Raw genomic sequence first — 21820 nt, forward strand, 5'->3', positions numbered from 1 at the left:
TCAAACAATTAAGATAGTTAAAATGCCGAAAAGCATTTGATTAAAAATGATGAGTCAGAGTCATTTCTAAGCCCCCAATTTGGCAACATTTTAGGCAAGACATTTAACCATTTGAGGCACAATTCAACAGCTGCTAAAAAAGGGAAGCGAATTGCACAGATTATACTTTTCTCAGTTCTTGCAAATGTGTGACTTTGGGGTTGTAGCAATTTGAAATCCAAATGCAATTTACATTAATTTTTCTGTTTTCAATATTTGTTATGTTTCTGGGTATATAACCTGCTTAAAGTAGATGTTTTGTATCTATCTTCTCATTTATGATCAAATGAAATATCCACTTTTTCAACATTATTTTGGCCGTATTTTCCCAAAAGGAGTACTTATGCTGAACAGCTTTCCCATTTCTAATTGATAAATCCTATGATACAAAAATATGAATCAATAGCATTACATGTTTATGAAATACATACATTAATCATTTCTATAGACAATGTTTACACTAAAACAATGCTAATAGCTCATGTATATTACCAGATTCCGTCATTTCATAGCTACTTGTTGAATACTTAATTCAGTATAGACTTCTTGAGAATTTATACAAACAGTATACTATGTCTGTAATATAAACAAGTGAAACACATACAAACACATAAGGTATAAATAAAATTTAAAATTTAACACTGGTTTCTTTTACTTTAAAATACATGAAATCTTTTATTTTCTCTCCTACCGTGTTTCCCCGAAAATAAGACCTAGCTGGACCATCAGCATCTTTTGGAGCAAAAATTAATATTAGATCTGGTCTTATTTTACTATAAGAACGGGTATAATATAATATAATATAATATAATATAATATAATACCGAGTCTTACCTTAATTTTTGCTCCAAAGGACGCATTAGAGCTGATGGTCCGGCTAGGTCTTATTTTCGGGGAAACAGGGTAATAGAGGATAAGAATCCTTTTAAAAGGTCAAACTGTTCATGATAAGAATATTTTTACATCAACTATTTTAACTTTTGTTAGGTCATCTCTACAAATAAAAATTTGTTAAGGTCTATAAACTAGAACATATCAAGATTTATGATTATATAAGCACATATGTATTCGATAAAAAGAAAACTAGAAATATGCTAGGGCTTAGGACAGCATGTGCTCTTTTGGGTACGCGTTCAAATCAAGGAGCAAACATTTTACAAGAGGGGGGAGTGTGAAACTTACTAACAAGGACCTACAACCACATGTAATTTTTAGTAGTCCCATGTACAAATTTTACTTCTTTTGGTTTTGTTTCCACAGTAAAATACTTTTCCGATTCACAATTTGTTAATAAATATACACATGTTATATGCATATACTTGTGTAATACCACAAACACCCAAAGAGTGCTGGTCTTAAAAGAGAAAAGTAAGTAGATTAAATGTTCTTCTGAGCATGGATGCAGTTTTTCAAGCTTAGTAATTGGCAATTACTGAGTCCATGCCTCTGTTGAAGCGATTAAAAAAGAATCATTTCCCAGAACTACAGGTGCAGGACAGATTGGAGTCATTATGCAAAAGAACAGAAATCTGGAGAGAAACCCAGTGACTGAAAAAGTCATGTTCCTAGCCATCAGTTTGCCTTTAGCTCTGTTTTTTATTTTGTTTTGTTTTGTTTTGTTTGTTCAGCTCTATTTGGATATACAACATGAAATATGCAAAAATTATAATGGATCTGAAATAAACCATTCAAGTTTAGAAATCTATGTCTTGAATTAAACTTCTAATAAGAATGCACTGGGGACAGAAATGGACTAAATGCCAAACTTGCATTCATATATTTTAGAAGCAAATGTTGATGTAGGGGAGGTGACAGTTTAGAGTATATTACATGAGTTTTTAGAAAATTACACATTCTCTTCTGGTCTTCTGAATTTCCCATTGTGTCCTAATTCAATGGACTCACATTTATCCTAACTGGTCTGTTAAGCCTTTGGGCCCCTGGGGCCACCTCAAGTATCAAGTATCTGAAATCTCATCTCAAAGCCACTCTGAGGCCCCAACTGCTGGTCATCTTAAATTGTTGTCAGAGCCCTCTTCCAAGAAAGAGGTTTGAAAATGTAATGATGGCTTTGTGGTCATGTTTTCATAGTTCTGCAGCCAATATCTTGTAAGTGTAAAATGCTTTTCCTCAAACGTTCTCTCAAGTATCTAACCTTTCTTCTAGCTAGAAAGAGCAAAGGAAATGAAATTAAAATGTAATGTTCAAAAACTTCTGTAACAGAGGAGGAAAATGTAAAAAATGTCTGGAAACCAAACTGAGAAGTAGGGATGTTTGAATGTTTGGGAACTGACACTTGTGAAACAGAGAGGAGCAAATCTCTTGGTTCAAAGATGAACACAGGGAGTTAGGCTAGACAATGTGGAAATGAATGGGGGCTCGCATGAGAGTGTCTGTCACCATCAAATGTGAAGGAGAAATGGAATGGCAGTGAGAGGCTGTGAAAGAGAGAGCGTGAAAGGAGGAAGGCAGAAATGGTGTCAAAAGTTTAGATGGTGGGAATGTAGAAGAGCAAAGAAAGGAGAAAAACTGGTAATTGAGATACCTTGAGTTGCTGTTGAAATATATATATAATTTCTGGGTTGATCATTCAGCATTTAACTATGAAAATGACCTTAGAAAAATAAAATTATGTTTAAGAAGGCATCAATTCCTAAGTGTGTGGGGACCATGGGGTTGTTAGTAAGCCCTTTCAAAAGTGAAGAGATTTTGTTTCTCTGTGCCATTCTTTCTCATCTGATCTTTCCTAGAGTGGAAAGCGGGGTTTCGGGGGTTTTATTTTTTAAGTAGGCAGTCTAGAACACTGAGAGAAAAAGATGAAGTTGGAAAGTATTCTGAAAGCAAAAATTGGAATTGGGAAGTATTGGAGGACTGAAGGGGACGCTTCTGGCTGGGACAGAATGAAGATGGGAAGATCTGCGGAGGAATGAGAAATGGGCCGCGATAAAACGTGGTGAAAACTGAGGGGCGGGGGTGGTGAGACTTGGAGACCCGGTTAAGGCCAGGAAGTGGAGCGCGCAAGTGTGAAGGACTCGGGTCGTCTCCGGGATTGGGCGGTCGTTCTCACCATTGTCCCCGTGGTTTTCCGCCAGTGGAAGCATTGTGAAACATTTCCTTCCTCTGTGTCATTGAGCCCTCCCTCCTTTTCGATCGAAGAGCTACTCAGCTTTTTCTTAGGGACCTAAAGGTAGAGAGGCTCAGCTTTTCTTGCTCTTGTAACACGGATGCAGCCTTTTCCCTTCCTGATGGGAAGAGGGAGGGGTCTGGGAAGGAAGCCGATTTTCTAATTTCCCCACTGCACACTTTTCCATTCTCAGCGACCCCGCTAGCCCCTAGGTGGAAAAGCCGGGTTCCTTGACGTTGCTGCCAGCCTGGCCTACGTCCTGCAGCTCCTATGAGGTTGAAGAAGGGAGGCTGGGCGGGAGTGGGTTATTTCTCGAATGAAGAGAAAGCGTAATTCCCTCCCTGGGCTCTAGGGAACTGAACCGCGTTCCAGATCACCTATTCCGGAAGTGTGAACCCGGGCCCCCACAGAAAAGACTCTAAGGGGGGTTGGGAGGGATGATGGTGGAAGGGGTGGGGTGAAGGTCAATGAATACGTATTTCAAAATCCAGAGCCTGGGAAGTGTCTCCTGGCTCTCTCCCCACGACAAGCTTTCTAGGGGAGGCGCTGGGCCAACCAAGTTTTCCGCGAGAAAAGTTGGGGCTGAAGAGACAGCACGCGTGGCAGGCTTGGGAGATGGAAAGATGGGGTGGGATATTTTTCTAGAAAGGGCAGCTCTGCCTCATATCCCAGATTGGGGAATAGGGGGCTGGGGCGGGGGGGGGGGTGAGTGAGAGAGAGAGAGAGAGAGAGAGAGACCATGCCGGGACAGCTCCAGGACAGGGAAATCATGGAGAAGGGACTTAGCTTTCCACCCCGACCTTCCTTCTGGGAACTACAGCCTAACGCGCGAACTGCGCGCACAGGAGGGCCAGCGGGAAGGGAGGGTGGTCCTGGAAACCAGCATGGGGGAAAGCGCGGTAGAAGTGAGTACCTTCTGCCCGCAGCAGGCCCAGACATACAAAGTGCTGGTCACAGCGCCCCTCCTGCGTGTTCCGCCCCCAGATTGACGAGCCCTTGGCGCGGAGCCAGCGCGGAGGTTGTCCCCTCCCCCGCCCCAGGCCCGCGGGGCTGAGCGCAGTCTAGCATCGACTTTAGGGGGCGGTGTCTTCGGGATGGAAGGGCTGCCAAGAGGGAGGAGGAAGGGGAGAGGAGGTGGAGACGCCTTTTCATCTCAGGCTATAAAAGAGCAGCCCGGGGTGCCCGGTTCTTACACTCGCTGGAAAGACGCTCAGAGCCAGGGGCCACTCCAAAGCCAAGTCGCGCTAAAGGGCCGAGAGGACAGAGCCCTGCGCAGAGGCAGCAGCTCCGTGGGCAAGGCGAAGGCCGAAGAGGGGCTCCAGCCACCGATCCTCGCGTGGCCCGGTGCCCCCAGCCCCGGAGGCGTCCTAAGGCGCTTCTTGTCCCCGCAGGAGCCATCCTGCCAGCGCTTGCTGAGCGGTGCCTCCAACTCTGCGCTAGAAGAAAAACTTCCCGCTCGCAGGCAGAACTGCAGCGCCTCCTCCCAAGTGACTCCGGGAGCCCTGTCTGCGGTCGGCTCTGCGCGCACTTTCAAAGAATAATAATTGTTAACTTTAACCATCCAGAGAGAGGCTAGGGAGGCTCTGCACTCCCAACCCAAACAATAACCTCCTCGCTCCGTGCACAGCGGCGCGTGGTGCCTCCCGGAGCTCGGGTGCAGCTAGCGGTCCCCACAGGGTTCCAGAGGCCTGAGGCGGGCGGCGACATGGGGAGCGCGGAGCTAGTGCGGCAGTCTCGGGGCTCGCAGTCTGCGCCAGTGCTGCTGCTGCTCGCGGCGGCCGCAGCGCTGCTGGCTGTGCCGGGCGCGCACGGGCGCCCCGCGGAGGAAGACGAGGAGCTGGTGCTGCCGGCAGTGGAGCGCCGCTCGGGACACAGGACCGCGCACCTCCGCATAGACGCCTTTGGCGGGCAGCTGAGCCTGGAGCTGCAGCCGGACCGCGGCTTCCTGGCTCACGGCTTCACGCTCCAGACCGTGGGACGCAAACCCGGGCCCGAGGGGCTGCATCTGGACCAGGTTGGCGACTTGGCGCACTGCTTCTACTCCGGCACGGTGAACGGCGACCCCAGCTCGGCTGCGGCTCTCAGCCTCTGCGAGGGCGTGCGCGGCGCCTTCTACCTGCAAGGAGAGGAGTACTTCATCCAGCCCGCGCCTGCCGCCGCCACGGTGCGCTTAGCCCCCGCCGCCGCCGGGGAGGAGCCACCGACACGGCCCCAGTTCCATCTCCTGCGGCGGAGGCGGCGGGGCGGTGGCGGCGCCAAGTGCGGGGTTACGGACGACGAAACTCCAGTCTCGAGGGGCGCAGGGCCAGAGGGCGAGGACGCCGGGGCGCAGTGGCGGCCGAGGGACCCGGCGCCTCCGCGCGCGGGGCAGCCAACAGGTATAAGTCCCAGAAGAGTTACTCTCACTTGTCTCTCCATTCATCCCCCGCTCCCCACTTTATTTGTGCGACGCGACTTAAGGGTAGACTCCAGTTTGCAGACCGGACGGGGACCTGGTGTGGAGGAATGAGGCTTGAGGTCCTACTAGAACACTTGATTCCGTTTGCCTGAATAAAGAGTGATCAAGACAGAACTGACAAATGAATGATTTTCTGCTGACTAAGGCGAAGCGTTTGGATAAGGAAGGGAGAGTTGGTAATCCAACTCATTCCACCGTAGTCGACTGTGAGCGTGTGCAACTTCTTTCCATCCTGTTAATTTCTTTTTGTGATTGTGTATGTGTTCTTCGGTCGCGTTGCAACTTTGCACGAGTTTTGTAACCGCTGCCTGGGCGCGCGGGGATGGAGGGCTGAGGAGCAATGGTGACTTCGGAATGTGCTGCCTGCGGACCTGCACGGCTGCGCTAAGACCTCTGTTCGGCTGACCTCTGTCCCCTTCTCGCTTTAAGAGGCTGCCTCCGACCGGCTGGCAGTGGCCGGGTCCTTCTGCAGAACCTGCTTGGGAGGTCTTTGCCCAGCTTGCTCCGCCTCTCCGCGCCTCCCACCCGACCTCCCAGTTTGCGCTCCCTCTCGCGGCCATAACTGCTCTCAAGCACTGTTGAATGTTAGTCACTGCTGATCCTTGCTGCTACACTTTCTCCTGTCTCTTTCCGTTGTGTGCAGTGCTTACTGTCCAGTTCTTTGCATTCTCTTACTTTGGTGCCTTTTTTCTGCTTTAACTTGCTCACATGTCTTGTTTTAGAGTTCTCCACGTTCCCTTGTACATCTGTTCCTTGAAGCAGTTGTGTGGTTACAGCCCAGTTGAGATCCCTGGGGGCTGGGTCTCAGGAGTCCAGGGGCTCTTCTAAATAATCAACCATGGCCCAAGGCAGGAACTTATTTCCCTGGGGCAGCGGGAGTGGGGGCAATAGGCTCCTGGGCAGAGTGGGTGGTCTTTGTGCCTAGATTTGGCAGGAGGAGTGCACCCCAGGGACCCCTGGAATGAGAGAGCAGAGCAGTGCAGGCTTAGATTCTTTGAGGCCCGGCCCCTTGGCAGAGGCCCCAGCCCTGCCCTGGGCCTTCCACGTGGAGCCCCATGATCTCATTCAGGATTTGGGTCCTGGCCTGTGAAAGAGTGACTCAGGGCTGTCTGCCTGCTGTCCTTGCTCCAAGTTTTTACTACAGCTGGGTAGGATGATGTGCATAGTGCCTTGTTCTGACTGTAGGATTTCAACGGAGACAAAAGAAATGCTGCCGTCAAAAATTACGTGTGTGTATTTTTTTAAAGTCTGACCCCCTCAGAGGAGCACATGGCCTTTTTATTTAAAGTAAAGGAGAAAACGTTAAAAATAGCATTTTCAGTAAAAAGACATGCAAATATTTTTGTTATTGTTGTTCCAGGTGTATTTTTGTTTTATTTGCTTTGACCGGTTGGGCTTTCCTTATATACTCTGGGAAGGTAATTATTCTTGGCTAGACTACACCTGAGCAAACTATCTTTCTTGTTTCTTTACAGGAAGTGGAAGCATAAGAAAGAAGCGATTTGTGTCCAGCCCCCGTTATGTGGAAACCATGCTTGTGGCCGACCAATCGATGGCAGAGTTCCATGGTAGTGGCCTAAAGCACTACCTTCTCACCTTGTTCTCGGTGGCAGCCAGGTTGTACAAACACCCCAGCATTCGGAATTCGGTTAGCCTGGTGGTAGTGAAGATTCTAGTCATCTATGAGGAACAGAAGGGGCCAGAAGTGACTTCCAATGCTGCCCTCACTCTGCGGAACTTCTGCAACTGGCAAAAGCAGCACAACCCACCCAGTGACCGAGATGCCGAGCACTATGACACAGCGATTCTTTTCACCAGACAGGTGAGAGGAAGACAGTACCAATTATGATAGAGTCCTCTTGGGAGTCAGCCTTGTAACAATGTCTATTCAGCGTTTCACCAATTTTGGACACTTACGTTTTTTTACTTGGCTAACATGGTAAATCTCCTTATTTCTTCTATCATTTTAATATCTCAAGTTTCACAGTCCTGCTTAAATAGCATTAGGAAAAATCTTGATTAACGTCACACAGCATACTCCTAAAAGGACAGTTCAACAACAATGACTATAGATGCTCCAAAACATATGTGACGATACACCCTTGCCCAAAAAGAGCCCAGAGTTCATGTTATGTTCCTATGAATAAGGATATACCTTTGCTCCTTATAGGACCTGTGTGGGACCCAGACATGTGATACCCTTGGGATGGCTGATGTTGGAACTATATGTGACCCCAGCAGAAGCTGCTCCGTCATAGAAGATGACGGTTTACAAGCTGCCTTCACCACAGCCCATGAATTAGGTAAGTCTGTTTCAGAGTAAGGGTTAAGCCCGATTTATGAATTTGAACTGATAAACAATATATTAATTTGACAGGCAGAGTCTGCAGATTATATTGCTATTTTAGGTGCCAGGGTTTCTTAGAAACTGCAGGCAATATTTTTGAACTGTTCTAAACATGATCATCTTTCTTAGAATACAAAGGAAGATAGTTGGAGCTATAGAGATTTGCAAATTTGCATGTTTGTTTACACCCTGTGAAAAGTAGACAGTCTCCAAAATACATTTTTTTTCTGTAGAACTATCACTTTGAGTCAGATGAATCCCTGTTGGGAAAAAAAAAAATGCTGCAAATGACCTATATTTTAATGTGGGTTTTGGATTGCTTCTTAGGCCACGTGTTTAACATGCCACACGATGATGCTAAGCAGTGTGCCAACATCAATGGTGTCAGCCGGGATTCTCATATGATGGCGTCAATGCTTTCCAACTTGGACCACAGCCAGCCCTGGTCTCCCTGCAGTGCCTACATGATTACCTCATTTCTGGATAACGGTCATGGTAAGACGCCACAGCTCCTCTTGCCAGATGGCATCCAACCTTCCATATGTACAGTTCTAATTAAACCAGCTCTTTTTTTTCTTTTTCTGTTCTTTTTTTTTTTACCCCTCCTTCAAAATTACGTTTACTGCCAAGAGCATACATTTTTGGATCTCAATTCCAGTAAAAGATAGTGCTTCTGGCCAAGTAGCTCCCAACGTACATTAATTTCAATTTTTAGCAGCACAGTAATTTCCTGCCATTGTTAATGCAGAAATACCCGCCTTGAGGATACTATCTTAACTTAAATCTCTCTGGCATCATCCCCAAAAGCTCTACAGCTTTCAAATTGCTTTGCTGTATATTATCTCTTAGGATAAATGTTTTCTGAAATGGCTCTCCCCCTCTCTGTGCTTTCATAAACAAATCAATATGTATGAATATTGGTTGGCATTTTTCTTTGCAGGGGAATGTTTGATGGACAAGCCCCAGAGCCCCATGCAGCTCCCCTCTGATCTTCCTGGGACCTTGTATGATGCCAACAGGCAGTGCCAATTTACATTTGGAGAGGAGTCCAAACACTGCCCGGATGCGGCCAGCACGTGCACGACTCTCTGGTGCACAGGCACTTCAGGCGGGTTGCTGGTGTGCCAAACCAAACACTTCCCTTGGGCAGACGGCACCAGCTGTGGAGAAGGGAAATGGTGTGTCAACGGCAAGTGTGTGAACAAGACCGACAAGAAGCATTTTGATGTGAGTTTTCTACTGTAACACATGCACAGAATTTAGAATTGAACGGCATGGTGCTAACACATCTGATACCCCATTCAACACTCCTATCGATCCTCTGGCTGGCAGGGCCCAAGATGGATTATTTTTATAGTTGGTTCTCTGTCTCACAGTTTTTGCTTTTATTCCCTAAAACAGTCTCTACAGAGAATTCTAATGCTGATGAATTTGTGTCCCCATTCAGACTCCTGTTCATGGAAGCTGGGGACAATGGGGACCCTGGGGAGACTGTTCGAGAACATGTGGTGGAGGAGTTCAGTATACCATGAGGGAATGTGACAACCCAGTCCCCAAGAACGGAGGGAAGTACTGTGAAGGCAAGCGCGTGCGCTACAGGTCATGTAACATCGAGGACTGTCCAGATAATAATGGTGAGTAGAAATGGGGTGAAAAAGATGTGCCCACAAAGAGGTGGTTGAGGGATGGAAATGGATAGCGTCACCATATCATTCTCTTTCCAGGAAAAACCTTTAGAGAGGAACAATGTGAGGCACACAATGAGTTCTCTAAAGCTTCCTTTGGAAGTGGCCCAGCGATGGAGTGGACACCCAAGTATGCTGGAGTCTCACCAAAGGACAGGTGCAAGCTCATCTGTCAAGCCAAAAGCATTGGCTACTTCTTCGTTTTGCAGCCCAAGGTAGTTACTTTTCCACTTACTTTCTGCCTAAAAACCAAGGCCTTGGCTTGCTACCTTTTCATGCAACCTATCATGCACTTTAATTTGTATATGAACATGTTCAATTTCAAAGTAGAGTTTCTTTTCTTCTAGATTCCTTGGCAATGGTCAGCTTTGAGGGTTTTTGCTTTTTTGTTTTTCTTTCAGTTATGAATGAAGTTGAACCCAGCACTTAGGATTCTTGCAATTGCTTATTATTACTCTTAGAAACACAGAAGAACCCTTTACTACTGGTTAGATAAATTATATATTAACATAGCAACCAACCAGTGGTTTGGAAAATAGCCTAGGCCTGGTCCAAAGTACTTGTTACTGGGTGACTAGCAGTAGCATGTGCAAACAGACTTATTAAAATGGAAGTTTGAGCATTGGTACCTCTTGCACTGAAAAACTTATATTGAACTAGTAGAAGCATCATTTTGCTGTTTTGTTGAAGGAATACACCTGGCCCTGAGGTAGAAAATGAAATTGAATTTGGTTGAGATTGTCACATGTCATTGTCACAATAGGCTATAAAACTATTCCCCAGTTGCAGATTCAACTTTAACAAGTGGTTTATTTAGCACCTACTATTGCTAGGTATTATTCTGGGCACTGAGGATACAGCAGTAAAAAAAAAAAAAAAAAAATTGACAACAAGCTCTCCTTTCATTAACCTTAGCCAGAAGTGAGGTAGGTTAATAAAAAAATAATCAGAAAATTTGTAATTTTCTCAGATGTCTATATGTACTATGGGAAAAAAAAAAAGACAAAGAGAAGGGGAGTGTGTGACTTGTAAAGAGTACTATTTTATTACGATGGTCAGGAAAGCAGAGATGTAATGTTAATGAGGGAAACTTATTTTTATAGCCTCAACTCTTCCTTCGTTAATGTGTAACACCAGATACTCATATTAAGTTGGTGCAAAAGTAATTGCGGTTTTTGCAATTGTGTTTAAACTTTTAAACCACAATTACTTTTGCACCAACCTAATACTTCCTTTTTCAGGTGGTAGATGGTACCCCATGTAGCCCAGATTCCACCTCCGTCTGCGTGCAAGGACAGTGTGTAAAAGCTGGTTGTGATCGCATCATAGACTCCAAAAAGAAGTTTGATAAATGTGGAATTTGTGGAGGAAATGGATCTACATGCAAGAAAGTATCAGGATCGGTTACAAGTGCAAAGTAAGTTTTTAAATGCATACTCCCAAAGATCATATCATGTAGATGGAACTTTGTACAGGTCTGATAAAAGTTACATTCTAAATAATTATCATGGTTTCAAGCTAAGTAATGTAATTAGCCAGTGAATGAGCCATTTTTATATCTATTTTTCTTGCCTGCAGACCTGGATATCATGATATCGTCACAATTCCCACTGGAGCTACAAACATTGAAGTGAAACACCGGAATCAGAAGGGATCCAGAAATACTGGAAGCTTCCTTGCCATCAAAGCCGCCGATGGCACATACATCCTGAATGGCGACTTCACTTTGTCCACTTTAGAGCAAGACATTACATACAAAGGGAGTGTCTTGAGGTACAGTGGCTCCTCTGCCACCTTGGAAAGAATCCGCAGCTTTAGCCCTCTCAAAGAGCCCTTAACCTTCCAGGTCCTTACAGTGGGCAATGTCCTTCGGCCTAAAATTAAATACACCTACTTCGTGAAGAAGAAGAAGGAATCTTTCAATGCCATCCCTACTTTTTCAGAATGGGTCATTGAAGAGTGGGGGGAATGTTCCAAGTCATGTGGACTGGGTTGGCAGAGGAGATTGGTAGAGTGCCGAGACCTCAATGGGCAGCCTGCCTCAGAGTGTGCAAAGGAAGTGAAGCCAGCCAGCAGCCGACCCTGCGCAGACCTGCCCTGCCCCCACTGGCAGCTGGGGGATTGGTCACCATGTTCCAAGACTTGCGGGAAGGGTTACAAAAAGAGAACCTTGCAGTGTCTGTCCCATGATGGGGGGGTGTTGGCTCATGAGAGCTGCGATCCTTTAAAGAAACCTAAACATTACATAGACTTTTGCACAATGGAAGAATGCAGTTAAGCAGGGTCAGTGTTGACGGAAAGATGAGGGGAAGAAGGGCTGAGGCACTGAAATCCAGAAGGCTGGAGGGATCCAGTGTAACTTGTTGGTGATCAACAAGGTATATCGATGAGTTCAGAGTGTAGTGGTAGGTAGAAGAGAAGTTAGATCATCAGAATATCCTGCCAGTTACAAATTTGATAGGGTAGTTCAAGTGATTACTAATCTCTGAGGAAAGATATAGCATGATAAAGCCCCAGGGCATTAGTATTACTATTATTATTTGTTACATCTTGACATGCTTTTAAAATACATTATGACATGTTTTATTTTAAAAAGTAGGAACAATTGTCAAAATAAGTTTAAGACATATTAGAATCCCTATTTCCTGGTACTGATTAAATACTTTGTATCGTGGGGGGGTGGGAAATGCAAAGCAGGAGAAAGATGAGATGTTTAGTTTAAGGAATGGCTTACTTTACCTCACTAACAATGGAGGAAGAAAGGCGTACAATTACGAGCTTTGGCCAGCGCTCTTTATGGCTGCTGTGGTTTCACAGAAGATTTATGCCATCCTTTCTTCTGAGAGTTAAGACTTCAAGAATTCTTTTGAGAAATGTTTAGCAACATCAAATGACTCCATCTGTACCTTTCTGTGCTAGTCTTATGTTTTTATGTGAATTCATGTTGATAAAGAAATAATCCCATGTATTTGTAAAACTGCATTAAGTCTACAAGGGGAAAAAGAAAAAGCAGCCATGTATCTGGTGCTGGTAAAAACTACGAGAGGTATCACGAGCTCGGTCCCTCCTACCTTTCTTTCCTCCTTGTGTAAGCCTACTTTAGGAATGTGGATATGAAGACAGAGTTTGAATCTCCAGAAAGTCAGCAAGATCACTGAAAAAGGATATAATGCCAGAACAAGAATGGGGTGTGCAGAAGCAGATCCCCAGTGTTTGACAGTGAGGTCATTTGTCTCGTGGGGAGGCTACTGAGGGGTAGCAGGTCCATCCCCAGCAGCTGGTCCAACAGTCATATCCTGGTGAATGTCTGTTCAGCTCTTCTACTATGAAAGAGAATGAATTTTTCCATATGTATATAGTAAAATATGTTACTATAAATTCTATGTACTTTATAAGTACTGGTTTGTGTGTTCCTTCTAAGAAGGACTATAGTATGTAATAAATGCTTATAATAACATATTTATTTTTATACATTTCTTTCTAATGATAAAACTTTTAAGTTATATCGTGATTGTAAAAGGGCATATAAAAATAGAGTATTTATACAATATATGTTACTAGAAATAATAAAAGAACACTTTTTGAATGTGTGTGTATATTTCTTTAAGTGAGAATTTCTAGGAAGGAAATCTGAGACACAAATGCTAAATTCTTTGGAAATAAGATTTCATTCTAATGAAATTTATTTTATGTATCCTGGATTATGGGACTGTTGCAAAGAAAGGAATCTATGGTATCTTTGGTGATACATAGGCTTGTTACTAATGTGTAATATATACCAGTGGTTGGCAAACTTTTTCTCTAAAGAGCCAGATAGTAAATATTTTCGATTTTGTGGCCCATATCATCTCTGTTACAGCTACAAAACGGTGTGAAAATAATCATCAGCAATATATAAATAAACAGGCATGGTGGTGTTCTAGTGAAACTTTGTCTGCGAAAACTGATAGTGGGCCAGATTTGTTCAATGGGTGTAGTTTGCTGACCTCTGATGAGTACCGTAAATCAAATGAAAAAAGGTGGGGTTCTGGAAGCATTCTGAATTTGTATTTCTTCCACAATTATATCACATAACTAAAACTGTGAAAGTATTGCAGCTACTGAGTAGAAAATGATGCCTCATAATTACATTTAGGATAGACATGCACGGTGAGCCGAACATTGCAAACGTTGCACTTGCTCTTCAGGGATCCCTGAGGTGTATTGGAGAACCCCTGGAGCACCCAGGCCACTCTGGGTAGCCTCTGGTAAATCACTACATTTGAAAGACTAAATGGTACATGGTGATTTTAAAAGTCCAGACTGCTTCCAAAGTAACTACACTTCTCTCAGTTTATTTACTAGATTTGAATTATGTGGTTAACCACAGACATTTCCAGCTTTACATTTTCATCTTTTTCTTTTTTACCCTGCAAGTAGTTTTCTCAAGTAGTTCCATATAACATGCTAATTTCAAATTCAGATGATAATTTACAATTTGACCTCAGAATTACTTAAAGTGTTATCCCCCTGAGCAATTGAATGTAGGATTCTCAGGAGACAGGTGCATAGGTCAGAGAGTGGGGCAGGGGAGGGGAGAGTCCTCTTAGTCTCTGGTTAAGTTTTTTACTATCTACTGGGCCACTGGACCGAAAAGAAAAAGTCTTCTCACACTGTGGGAACTAGTCTTGGTCCCATAACACTCAGTTAAACATTGAACTTGGCCGTGCCACTTAGTGGCTTAACGTGCTCTCTGCACCAACAATCTCTACCACAATTACTTATTTGCCTTCATTACTATGGCACACAGTCAGGGACATAGCTCACGCACAAGAAATGTCCATATCCTCAATTACCATACAAGCTATTTGATAAAATGAGATAAATGTGCCTAAAATGATAACCCATAATACAAAAAAGTTACTTGCAGAATTTGCCTAATTCACTGATGAGTTTTTTTGTTGTTGTTTTTTCTTTTAAAAGTCTTACATTGGTTTGACAAAGTAAGCAATGAAATAGAAGTTCAGGACACAGAGATAAAAACAGCCAAAAGATTTCCCACCATTCTCTGTCTTCTTAATGCCAAACAACGTTCTAAGCTGCCACATCATTTCTTTTTCAGCCCTCTGCTGGTGAGATTTTCCTTTTATCAGAAAACTGAGCGGTTTAAAATACTCGATTTTGGCAGCAAAGAGAGTTTAGTTCAAAACACACATCTGGTTCTGTGAACTTGACAGGTTACCTGCTTAAAAGGAGGAAAGATATTTTGCTCACTCATTTACAGGCATAAATGATGAGCTGGCATGATGTTGAGTATAAATTTAAATACATAATGTTCAAAGCACTTAATGGGCATTTTCTCTCTGGTATTTCAATGACCACCATGAAAGCATAATTTTGGGATCAGAGCTTTCATGCAAAAATTGGGAAAATCACTCCCCACTTTTAGTCCTTGTTTAATTTGTCTTCTAGAAGATGGTACTGTAGGTCTTTAGGTGACTTAGGAATAAAAGACAACAGCCACAATTTGCTAATCTCATTGGTTTTCCATATGAAAGTGAAATAAAAATTATTAATATATAGGTTACGGGTGCTAGATTGATCAAGGAAATTGACCAAAGCTACCCCAGTATAAAGTGTAGTCGGTTCTGCCATTCACATAGTTTTGTGACATGAAAGAGCTCACTAGATAGCATTGGCAGAAATAGAATCAGCAAAACCTAGAAGATGCTTTGGTTCATCAAAAAGTTTTCCCAGCTAATAAATGTTTTGTAACTTCTCCTAACAGCAGTGGAACATCAAATACACTAATTCAGAAACATGGCAAGTCACAGAGGAATACAGAAGTATAGAGAATGCCCACTCACCCCAGTTGTTTCCATTTGGCCTCAGTCTTAGAAATCCCTAATACGGTCTTTGTTCAATTTGCTCTCATTTTCATAGCTCGGAAGCCTGTACTTTTCCTTATGTCCTCTTCTATCAATCACATTGCCTTTATGTAAGGGTAAATTTCTATAATTACTGTACAATTACTTGTTTGGAACTTAACATTTTTTGTTGTTGTTGTTAGCTATGGTAGTTTCTTTTTCTTTAGGATTACTGTTGTTTTATATTTTAGTACTCTTAAGAGAAGGTACCAAGCAATTTACTTTCATGGATGGGAAAGAGGGGGAGTGCAATTTTATGTAGAATAATGCAGGAAGGCGTCTTCAGTAAGGAGGCTTGGGGGAGGAAACCAGAGGGATGCCAGGGGACAGCTCTGTAAGGGATGAGATTATAATAAAAAGGTGGCCACCATAGGCAGGAGTGAACCCGACTTTTTTGAAGGGACAGCAAAAGGCCCTGGAGCTACGAAGAGAGGAGGTCAGTGGAGGGCAGAGTGCTTGTTCCACAAGAGTAGGAAATATGTTTGGGTTTTGCTCGGGGTGAGATGTGGAGCCAAGGAGGAGAGATATGGTGTGACTCAACATTTTAACCTGGAAGGGGATCAGATAGGCGACTATTGCAATTACTGCAATGAATGACAATGATGGCCTGAACTAGAGTGACAGATAGACATGGAGGTCATAAAAAGAGGCCAAACTCTTCAGTTCAAGGCTTTGAGATTTGCAGATGGATACAGATATGAAAGGGGGGAAAAAAATCATGGATGATTCCAAGGGATTTTTTTTTCCTTTTTTGGGGGCGGGAGGGGGCAGTGTTCTGTGCAACATGGATGTGCACTACATTCTACTTAAAGAGCAATGGAAATTAAAAATATAAAATTTTTATTGTGTACTGAAACCAGTTAAACCTATAGCTAATTCTTGAATTAGATAATATAAATGAATGATACTTCTTGGAAAAAAAACACCCAAAACTGTCTCTTCATGCAGAGAGGATGTATGCAATACATAACCCATAAAGAAAAGAATGGAAAGACAAAAAAAAAGTGACAGGTTTCCAACCGCATTATCATGATAATACATTGTTTAAACTTTCCTATTAAAAGACAAATATCTTCAGGATGTGTTTGAAAATAAAATCCAATAACATGATACATAGAAGAGAACTATCTAAATCAAAATGACATTTCTTCAAAGAAGTCCAAAGATTTATCAGGCAAACAGTAGGAAAAAGTAGGAATAGAAGATGGTATCAGCCAAAGTTATATTTAAGATGGAAAAGCACTAAGCAAAATAAAGAATAACATTTCTTGTGGATTAACGGTAGAATCTACAATAAAATATGTGTCTCAGATACTGGAACATCTATGTATCAATTTAAAATTGTTAACAAATACAAGGATAATCAACGAGTAAGGATTATGCTACTTGTCTTTAAAACTCTAGGTAAGGGCCAACAAAATACATAAGAAAAAAATGCAAAACTTTATGAAGACATAAAAGAGGACTTGAATAAAGCAAAAGACATTTGTTTCACTCTAAATCATAAACCTTTTATTTGTCTTAAAATAATGAGTAGATTTAATGAAACTCCAATCACTAGCCATTCATAAATTTTTGGAACTTGAGAACATGATTCTAAAGTTCTTCTGAAGAAATCAATTTTGTGAAGATAAATAAAGAGAAACACATATGAAACTGGTCAGTTTACTACTAAGTGACTTTATATTGTAACTTCAGTATGTAAGGTTTCCCAAAGAGATGTATACTTTATATAGCTAAAAGTGCAAAAAGCACATTTCAAATTCAAATCTGTTTGGGTTTTCTACCATTTTAATATTTTTTTCTACCTCTCTGTCCCTATTCATCAATGAAGAGAATAAATAAAAAGTAAGTTCCTAAGAATTTAGAGTAACTGGCAATTTAATTAAAAAAAATGTGTACCTAGCAACCAGAGGTGATCCAGTATAATCAAACTCATAGATTCCTATCTGGCACAAAATCCACATAAGTTGTGTGTGTGAGTTTCCTTGTGTTATTAAGACCTGTAGTTCCACAGCTAACTAGGGTACAAAAGTAGCAAATGTCATCATTGAGGAAAAAGTGGGTTCAAGCTCCACACTGACATACACAGTTGTCTGAGATTATCTATGGACCAAAAGGATTCACCAAAAGCTAAGAGCAAGAGAATAAACTACAATTTCCCTTGTAGATGTATGTATAAAGAATAAAGTCAATGTATGACGATGATATTCCTCTGTATTACAGAAGTTTTGTGAAAATAATTGTCAAAATTGCCTAAACTGTCCTTTTCAGTTATTCTCAGTTTCTTATGAAAACTGTCAAAGGATGAGAGAAATGATTTCCTTTAGCAGTAAGAGGAAAGAATATCCAATAAGCACTAATCTAGTAACATATTAAGATGGAATGATGGTCGATTAATGCAGTGGTGTGTATTGCGTTGAGTAACATATCAGTGGAAAGGTCTTATCAGCTCATCACCAGGGTAGATATTCCTAAATTGTCCCTTGTTTCAAAAACTAAAGCTAGGTACAGGAGTAAAATGATATGTCTGGAATTTTCTTTAAATTTTCAATCATAAATACAAAAGGTGGAGATAGATGAAACTGGATCAGCAAAATGATGATAATTGTTAAAGCTGAGTGATAGATTATATCTTGGTCTCCACTTTTGTGTAATTAATTTTTTTTTTCTATACTAAAAAGTGAAAAAGAAAAAACTGAAAAATTAAAGAGAAGTTGTATTTCTTTTGACCAATTTACAAATCAATGTCAATATTTGAAGTCATTTAAGCTATGACATGTATTAGTGTCCTTTTTTACTCCTCTGCTTGTTTTATGAGGAGAATAAATATATTTAAAGCACACACTTAAAAACACCAAAATACTCTCTAAAACAGCTTGATACAGAGTGCAAGGGAAAATCATGTGGTGACTGAAAGAAAGAAAAAGAAAGAAAAGGAGGGAGGAAGGGATAAAAATATGCTTTTTACCTGTACATTTAAATAAGTTCTCTGTTGAATTTATCATTTTTTTTCTACAGAGGCCTGATTTAGATATTATCATAGGCGGTTAAAAAAATTCACTATTTCATATTACAGGCTCCTAGATCTTACATTTTGCACCAAGAGGGAGAAAACTAAGTAGAGCGAAGGAAAATGGAAAGTCATTTTTTGCTTGCATGTATTCAGAATTCAATCTTAAGAATGAAATTTTTTAAAAAACTATTATGGGTACATGAAATATATACCAAGGGATTTAAAACATGATAGATAGATAGATAGATAGATAGATAGATAGATAGATAGATAGATAGATAGATAGATCATAGATAGATCATAGATAGATATAGATATACACTTTGTATATATCGGGGGTGCCAAAATAAAGTATACAAGTGGACACTTTGGTCGATGTTGCTCAAGCAGTAGTTTACCCTAATTAGAAGTGTCTGGACACTGATGGTGACCACTTTGAGCACCTCTTGTAATTGCAGAAGTCAAGCATAACTTGTATTCATTTTTGTTATCAGTATATATTGAATAATACAATTTTAATACAGTTTTCCTTTCTTAAAATGTGTATACATTTTTTGGCACCCTCTGTATATAAAGAAGCTGAGTGAAGATGAAGAGACGGGGATTAATATTAAAACACTCAGAGGGACTTTCCATTCCCAAAGCTGAGGAAGGTAGAACCACTGTTGAAATAGGAACACAGTGGCCCAGACAGAGGCCACATTTCACAACCTTGAAGTGGAAGATGAGGAAGCTCAGCTGAAAGATGAAATAAATGGGCCAGAATCAAAGATCTGATTTCTACCTGAAGCTCTTCACCAGATGTATTAGATTACTTGTGTTCAGAGTTTCTCTCCATTTTCCTTCTTTAAAGTGGGCTAAGAATTTACCAGCTCTCTGCAGTATGTTCCATAACAGCAGAGAAGTGCACAGGATAAAGAACAGAGGAGCTGATCAACTGCCTGCAGTGAGGGACATTATAATATTGTTCCAGCTTTTCACTTATTTCAAGTTGGTTTACCCAGTTCTGAATGTTCCAGAACCTTTCACCTTTAAAATTTTCACCCAAGTTGTTAATGAGAGTAGAAGCAACAGGCTTGGCTTTCATTTTGACTCTTCTCAGAGCGAGCCAGAGGTAAGATAAAAATGGGACTTATTCCAAAAGATATTTCAGGGGAAAGGGAAGACGATCAGGGGCATACACCATCCATCAGCTTGATAAACAAATTCTGGAAAAGTGGAAGTTGGCTGGAGGCCTTCATCTTAAACAATAAAGTTGCAAAATCTCGAATGCTAGGTCTCCGAGTCTTTGGACAGGATCCTTTGCTCTTAAAGATCCAAGCATATGTTATCTAGCCATCAAAGTACAAGATATTCTAGAATGTTCTTTATAATATTAGGATAATTTCTTTTAGGAGTGGGATATTTGTTAAGCCCTGTGTTTTTCTAATTGAAATGCTCTTACACTAATACTAATACTCTAATATCTACATTGTTAATATTCTATAAGTAATCAGTAGTGATAATAGAATTTCTTTATATGGACCTTCAACATGACTTTCGATTGGAGCTCCAAATTTAAGACACAACTATACAAGATTACTAAAAATATCACAGAATATCCTGTTTATCTTTGGTCTATGCTCTCCCTTTTTTCTTTCTTGAAACAAAGACCATTAGCATTTCTACCAAAAGTCATAATAGCATTGCATTTTTTTCCTTTAATAACCATGTGCACGTGACACACTTAAAATACTTAAATATAAACAAAGTTGAATACCTGGAAAAGCTTTTGATCCCATACAGTCATAAACATGTCTAAAAACCTCACTTTGAACTCTACTAAAATTGCAGGCACAGTTGAAACATAGTGATATCCAGTTCTTAGCATGACTAGAAGAATGCAAAAAGGATAATTTCACAAAAGAATTAAAAAATATATATGAACAGTCCACAATTAGAGAACTGAAAATTTCTTTCTCTGAGAGATTTTGTCATCCACAACTGTGGGGCTCTAGGGGAAAAAATACCATACTATTAATTCTTTCTAACATTTCTGACTTAAACTATCAATAACCACAAAAAGATACAATCTAAAATGTGAGGTTTTGTTAATTACAGAGCATCAATAACAATGCAGTTGTTTGTCTTTAGATTACTGGACATTACACTTATTTATATCCAAAACCCAAAGGAGATAAGTAACTAATACTGTTAAAACAAATGCATACTTTTAAGTAATACTTTGACAAAAACTGCTGCAGAATCAAATTGTCAACCCCAAAGATTTTATGTAGCAAGAAGAGTCCATTATATTTCAACAACATATGTGTAAGAAAAACATCACTTGTTAAGAAGATAAAATCAATTCTTGGCAATATATTTGGCTTTAATCACTTTGAGCAAATAATAAAAATGCTTAATGTATTCTGCCTTTCTCTGAAATACAATCACACATCTTTTAGAAGCATGGGCTCAAGAAACAAAACAAAAAAAAGGAAAAACCCAACAATATTTTCTTAAGAGAATTATATAAAGGAAATAAATCTGCTAGGTAAACAATTAAATCATCATCCCACTGATGCTAAAATATGGGCAAGAATCAGTATCACTGAACCCCTATTTTGTACAAAGCACTGTCCTAAAAACTGAAAGGAGTCCACAAAAGAGGGAAAAAAGATAAAAGGGTGGAAGAGCAGGAGGGAGAGAGTGCGATAGGGAGGGAGAAGAAAGACAATCTTGCCTTCAGTGTTCCAATATAGCTGGAGAAATAAAATGAATAGACATGAAACATTAATTCATAATAAAAGAAGTGAGTCGAGTGAGTTGTATGCATGCATAATGTCAGCTCAGAAATAAAGAAGGAAGAGATCATTGCAGGTCAAAGGGTCAAGGAAGATTTCAGGGAAGGAGTAGAAACAGCGAGCAGGACACTTCAGGTTGAATGGAATTGAAATAGGCAGGGGGCGTTGACTAAGTTCTGGCTGCTGTAACAAAGTGCTGGACGCTGGGCGTCTTAAAACAGCAGAACTGTATTTCCCACAATTCTGTAGGCTGGAAATCTGACATCAGGGTGCCAACATGGTACGGTTCTGGTGAGAGCTCTCTTCCGGGCTGCAAACTGCCACCTTCTCATTGTTCCTCACATGGCAGAAAGAGGGCAAGAGAGCTCTCTGGGGTCCCTTTTTATAAGGCCACCAATCCCATTTATGGGGCTCCACTCTCATGATCTAATCCCCTTCCAAAGCCCCCACCTCTTAATACTA

At 41.3% G+C, this 21820-nt stretch overlaps 1 protein-coding gene and 1 long non-coding RNA gene across 2 annotated transcripts in view; one reads left to right on the forward strand and one right to left on the reverse strand.

Moving 5' to 3' along the window:
• The window catches only part of LOC141570173 (uncharacterized), a 402630-nt gene that overhangs the window by 65793 nt on the left and 315017 nt on the right, over positions 1-21820 (reverse strand). The window lies entirely within an intron of this gene.
• Positions 4851-13239, forward strand: ADAMTS1 (ADAM metallopeptidase with thrombospondin type 1 motif 1). The gene is made up of 9 exons (XM_019729872.2): positions 4851-5541; positions 7097-7443; positions 7792-7924; positions 8296-8463; positions 8909-9195; positions 9416-9602; positions 9693-9868; positions 10895-11070; positions 11232-13239. The coding sequence occupies exons 1-9, from the start codon at positions 4869-4871 to the stop codon at positions 11929-11931; spliced, it is 2847 nt and encodes a 948-aa protein (XP_019585431.2). The 5' UTR covers positions 4851-4868; the 3' UTR covers positions 11932-13239.

Source organism: Rhinolophus sinicus, linkage group LG01 (assembly GCF_036562045.2).
Source record: "Rhinolophus sinicus isolate RSC01 linkage group LG01, ASM3656204v1, whole genome shotgun sequence".
NCBI classification, from domain to species: Eukaryota; Metazoa; Chordata; class Mammalia; order Chiroptera; family Rhinolophidae; genus Rhinolophus; species Rhinolophus sinicus.

Excerpts from the sequence above, each read along its gene's own strand:
- ADAMTS1 (XM_019729872.2), top strand. The coding sequence starts at position 4,869 with ATGGGGAGCGCGGAGCTAGTGCGGCAGTCTCGGGGCTCGCAGTCTGCG. Across the intron at positions 7,444-7,791 it reads CGATTCTTTTCACCAGACAG|GACCTGTGTGGGACCCAGAC; the intron begins GTGAGAGGAAGA and ends TGCTCCTTATAG. Across the intron at positions 7,925-8,295 it reads CACCACAGCCCATGAATTAG|GCCACGTGTTTAACATGCCA; the intron begins GTAAGTCTGTTT and ends ATTGCTTCTTAG.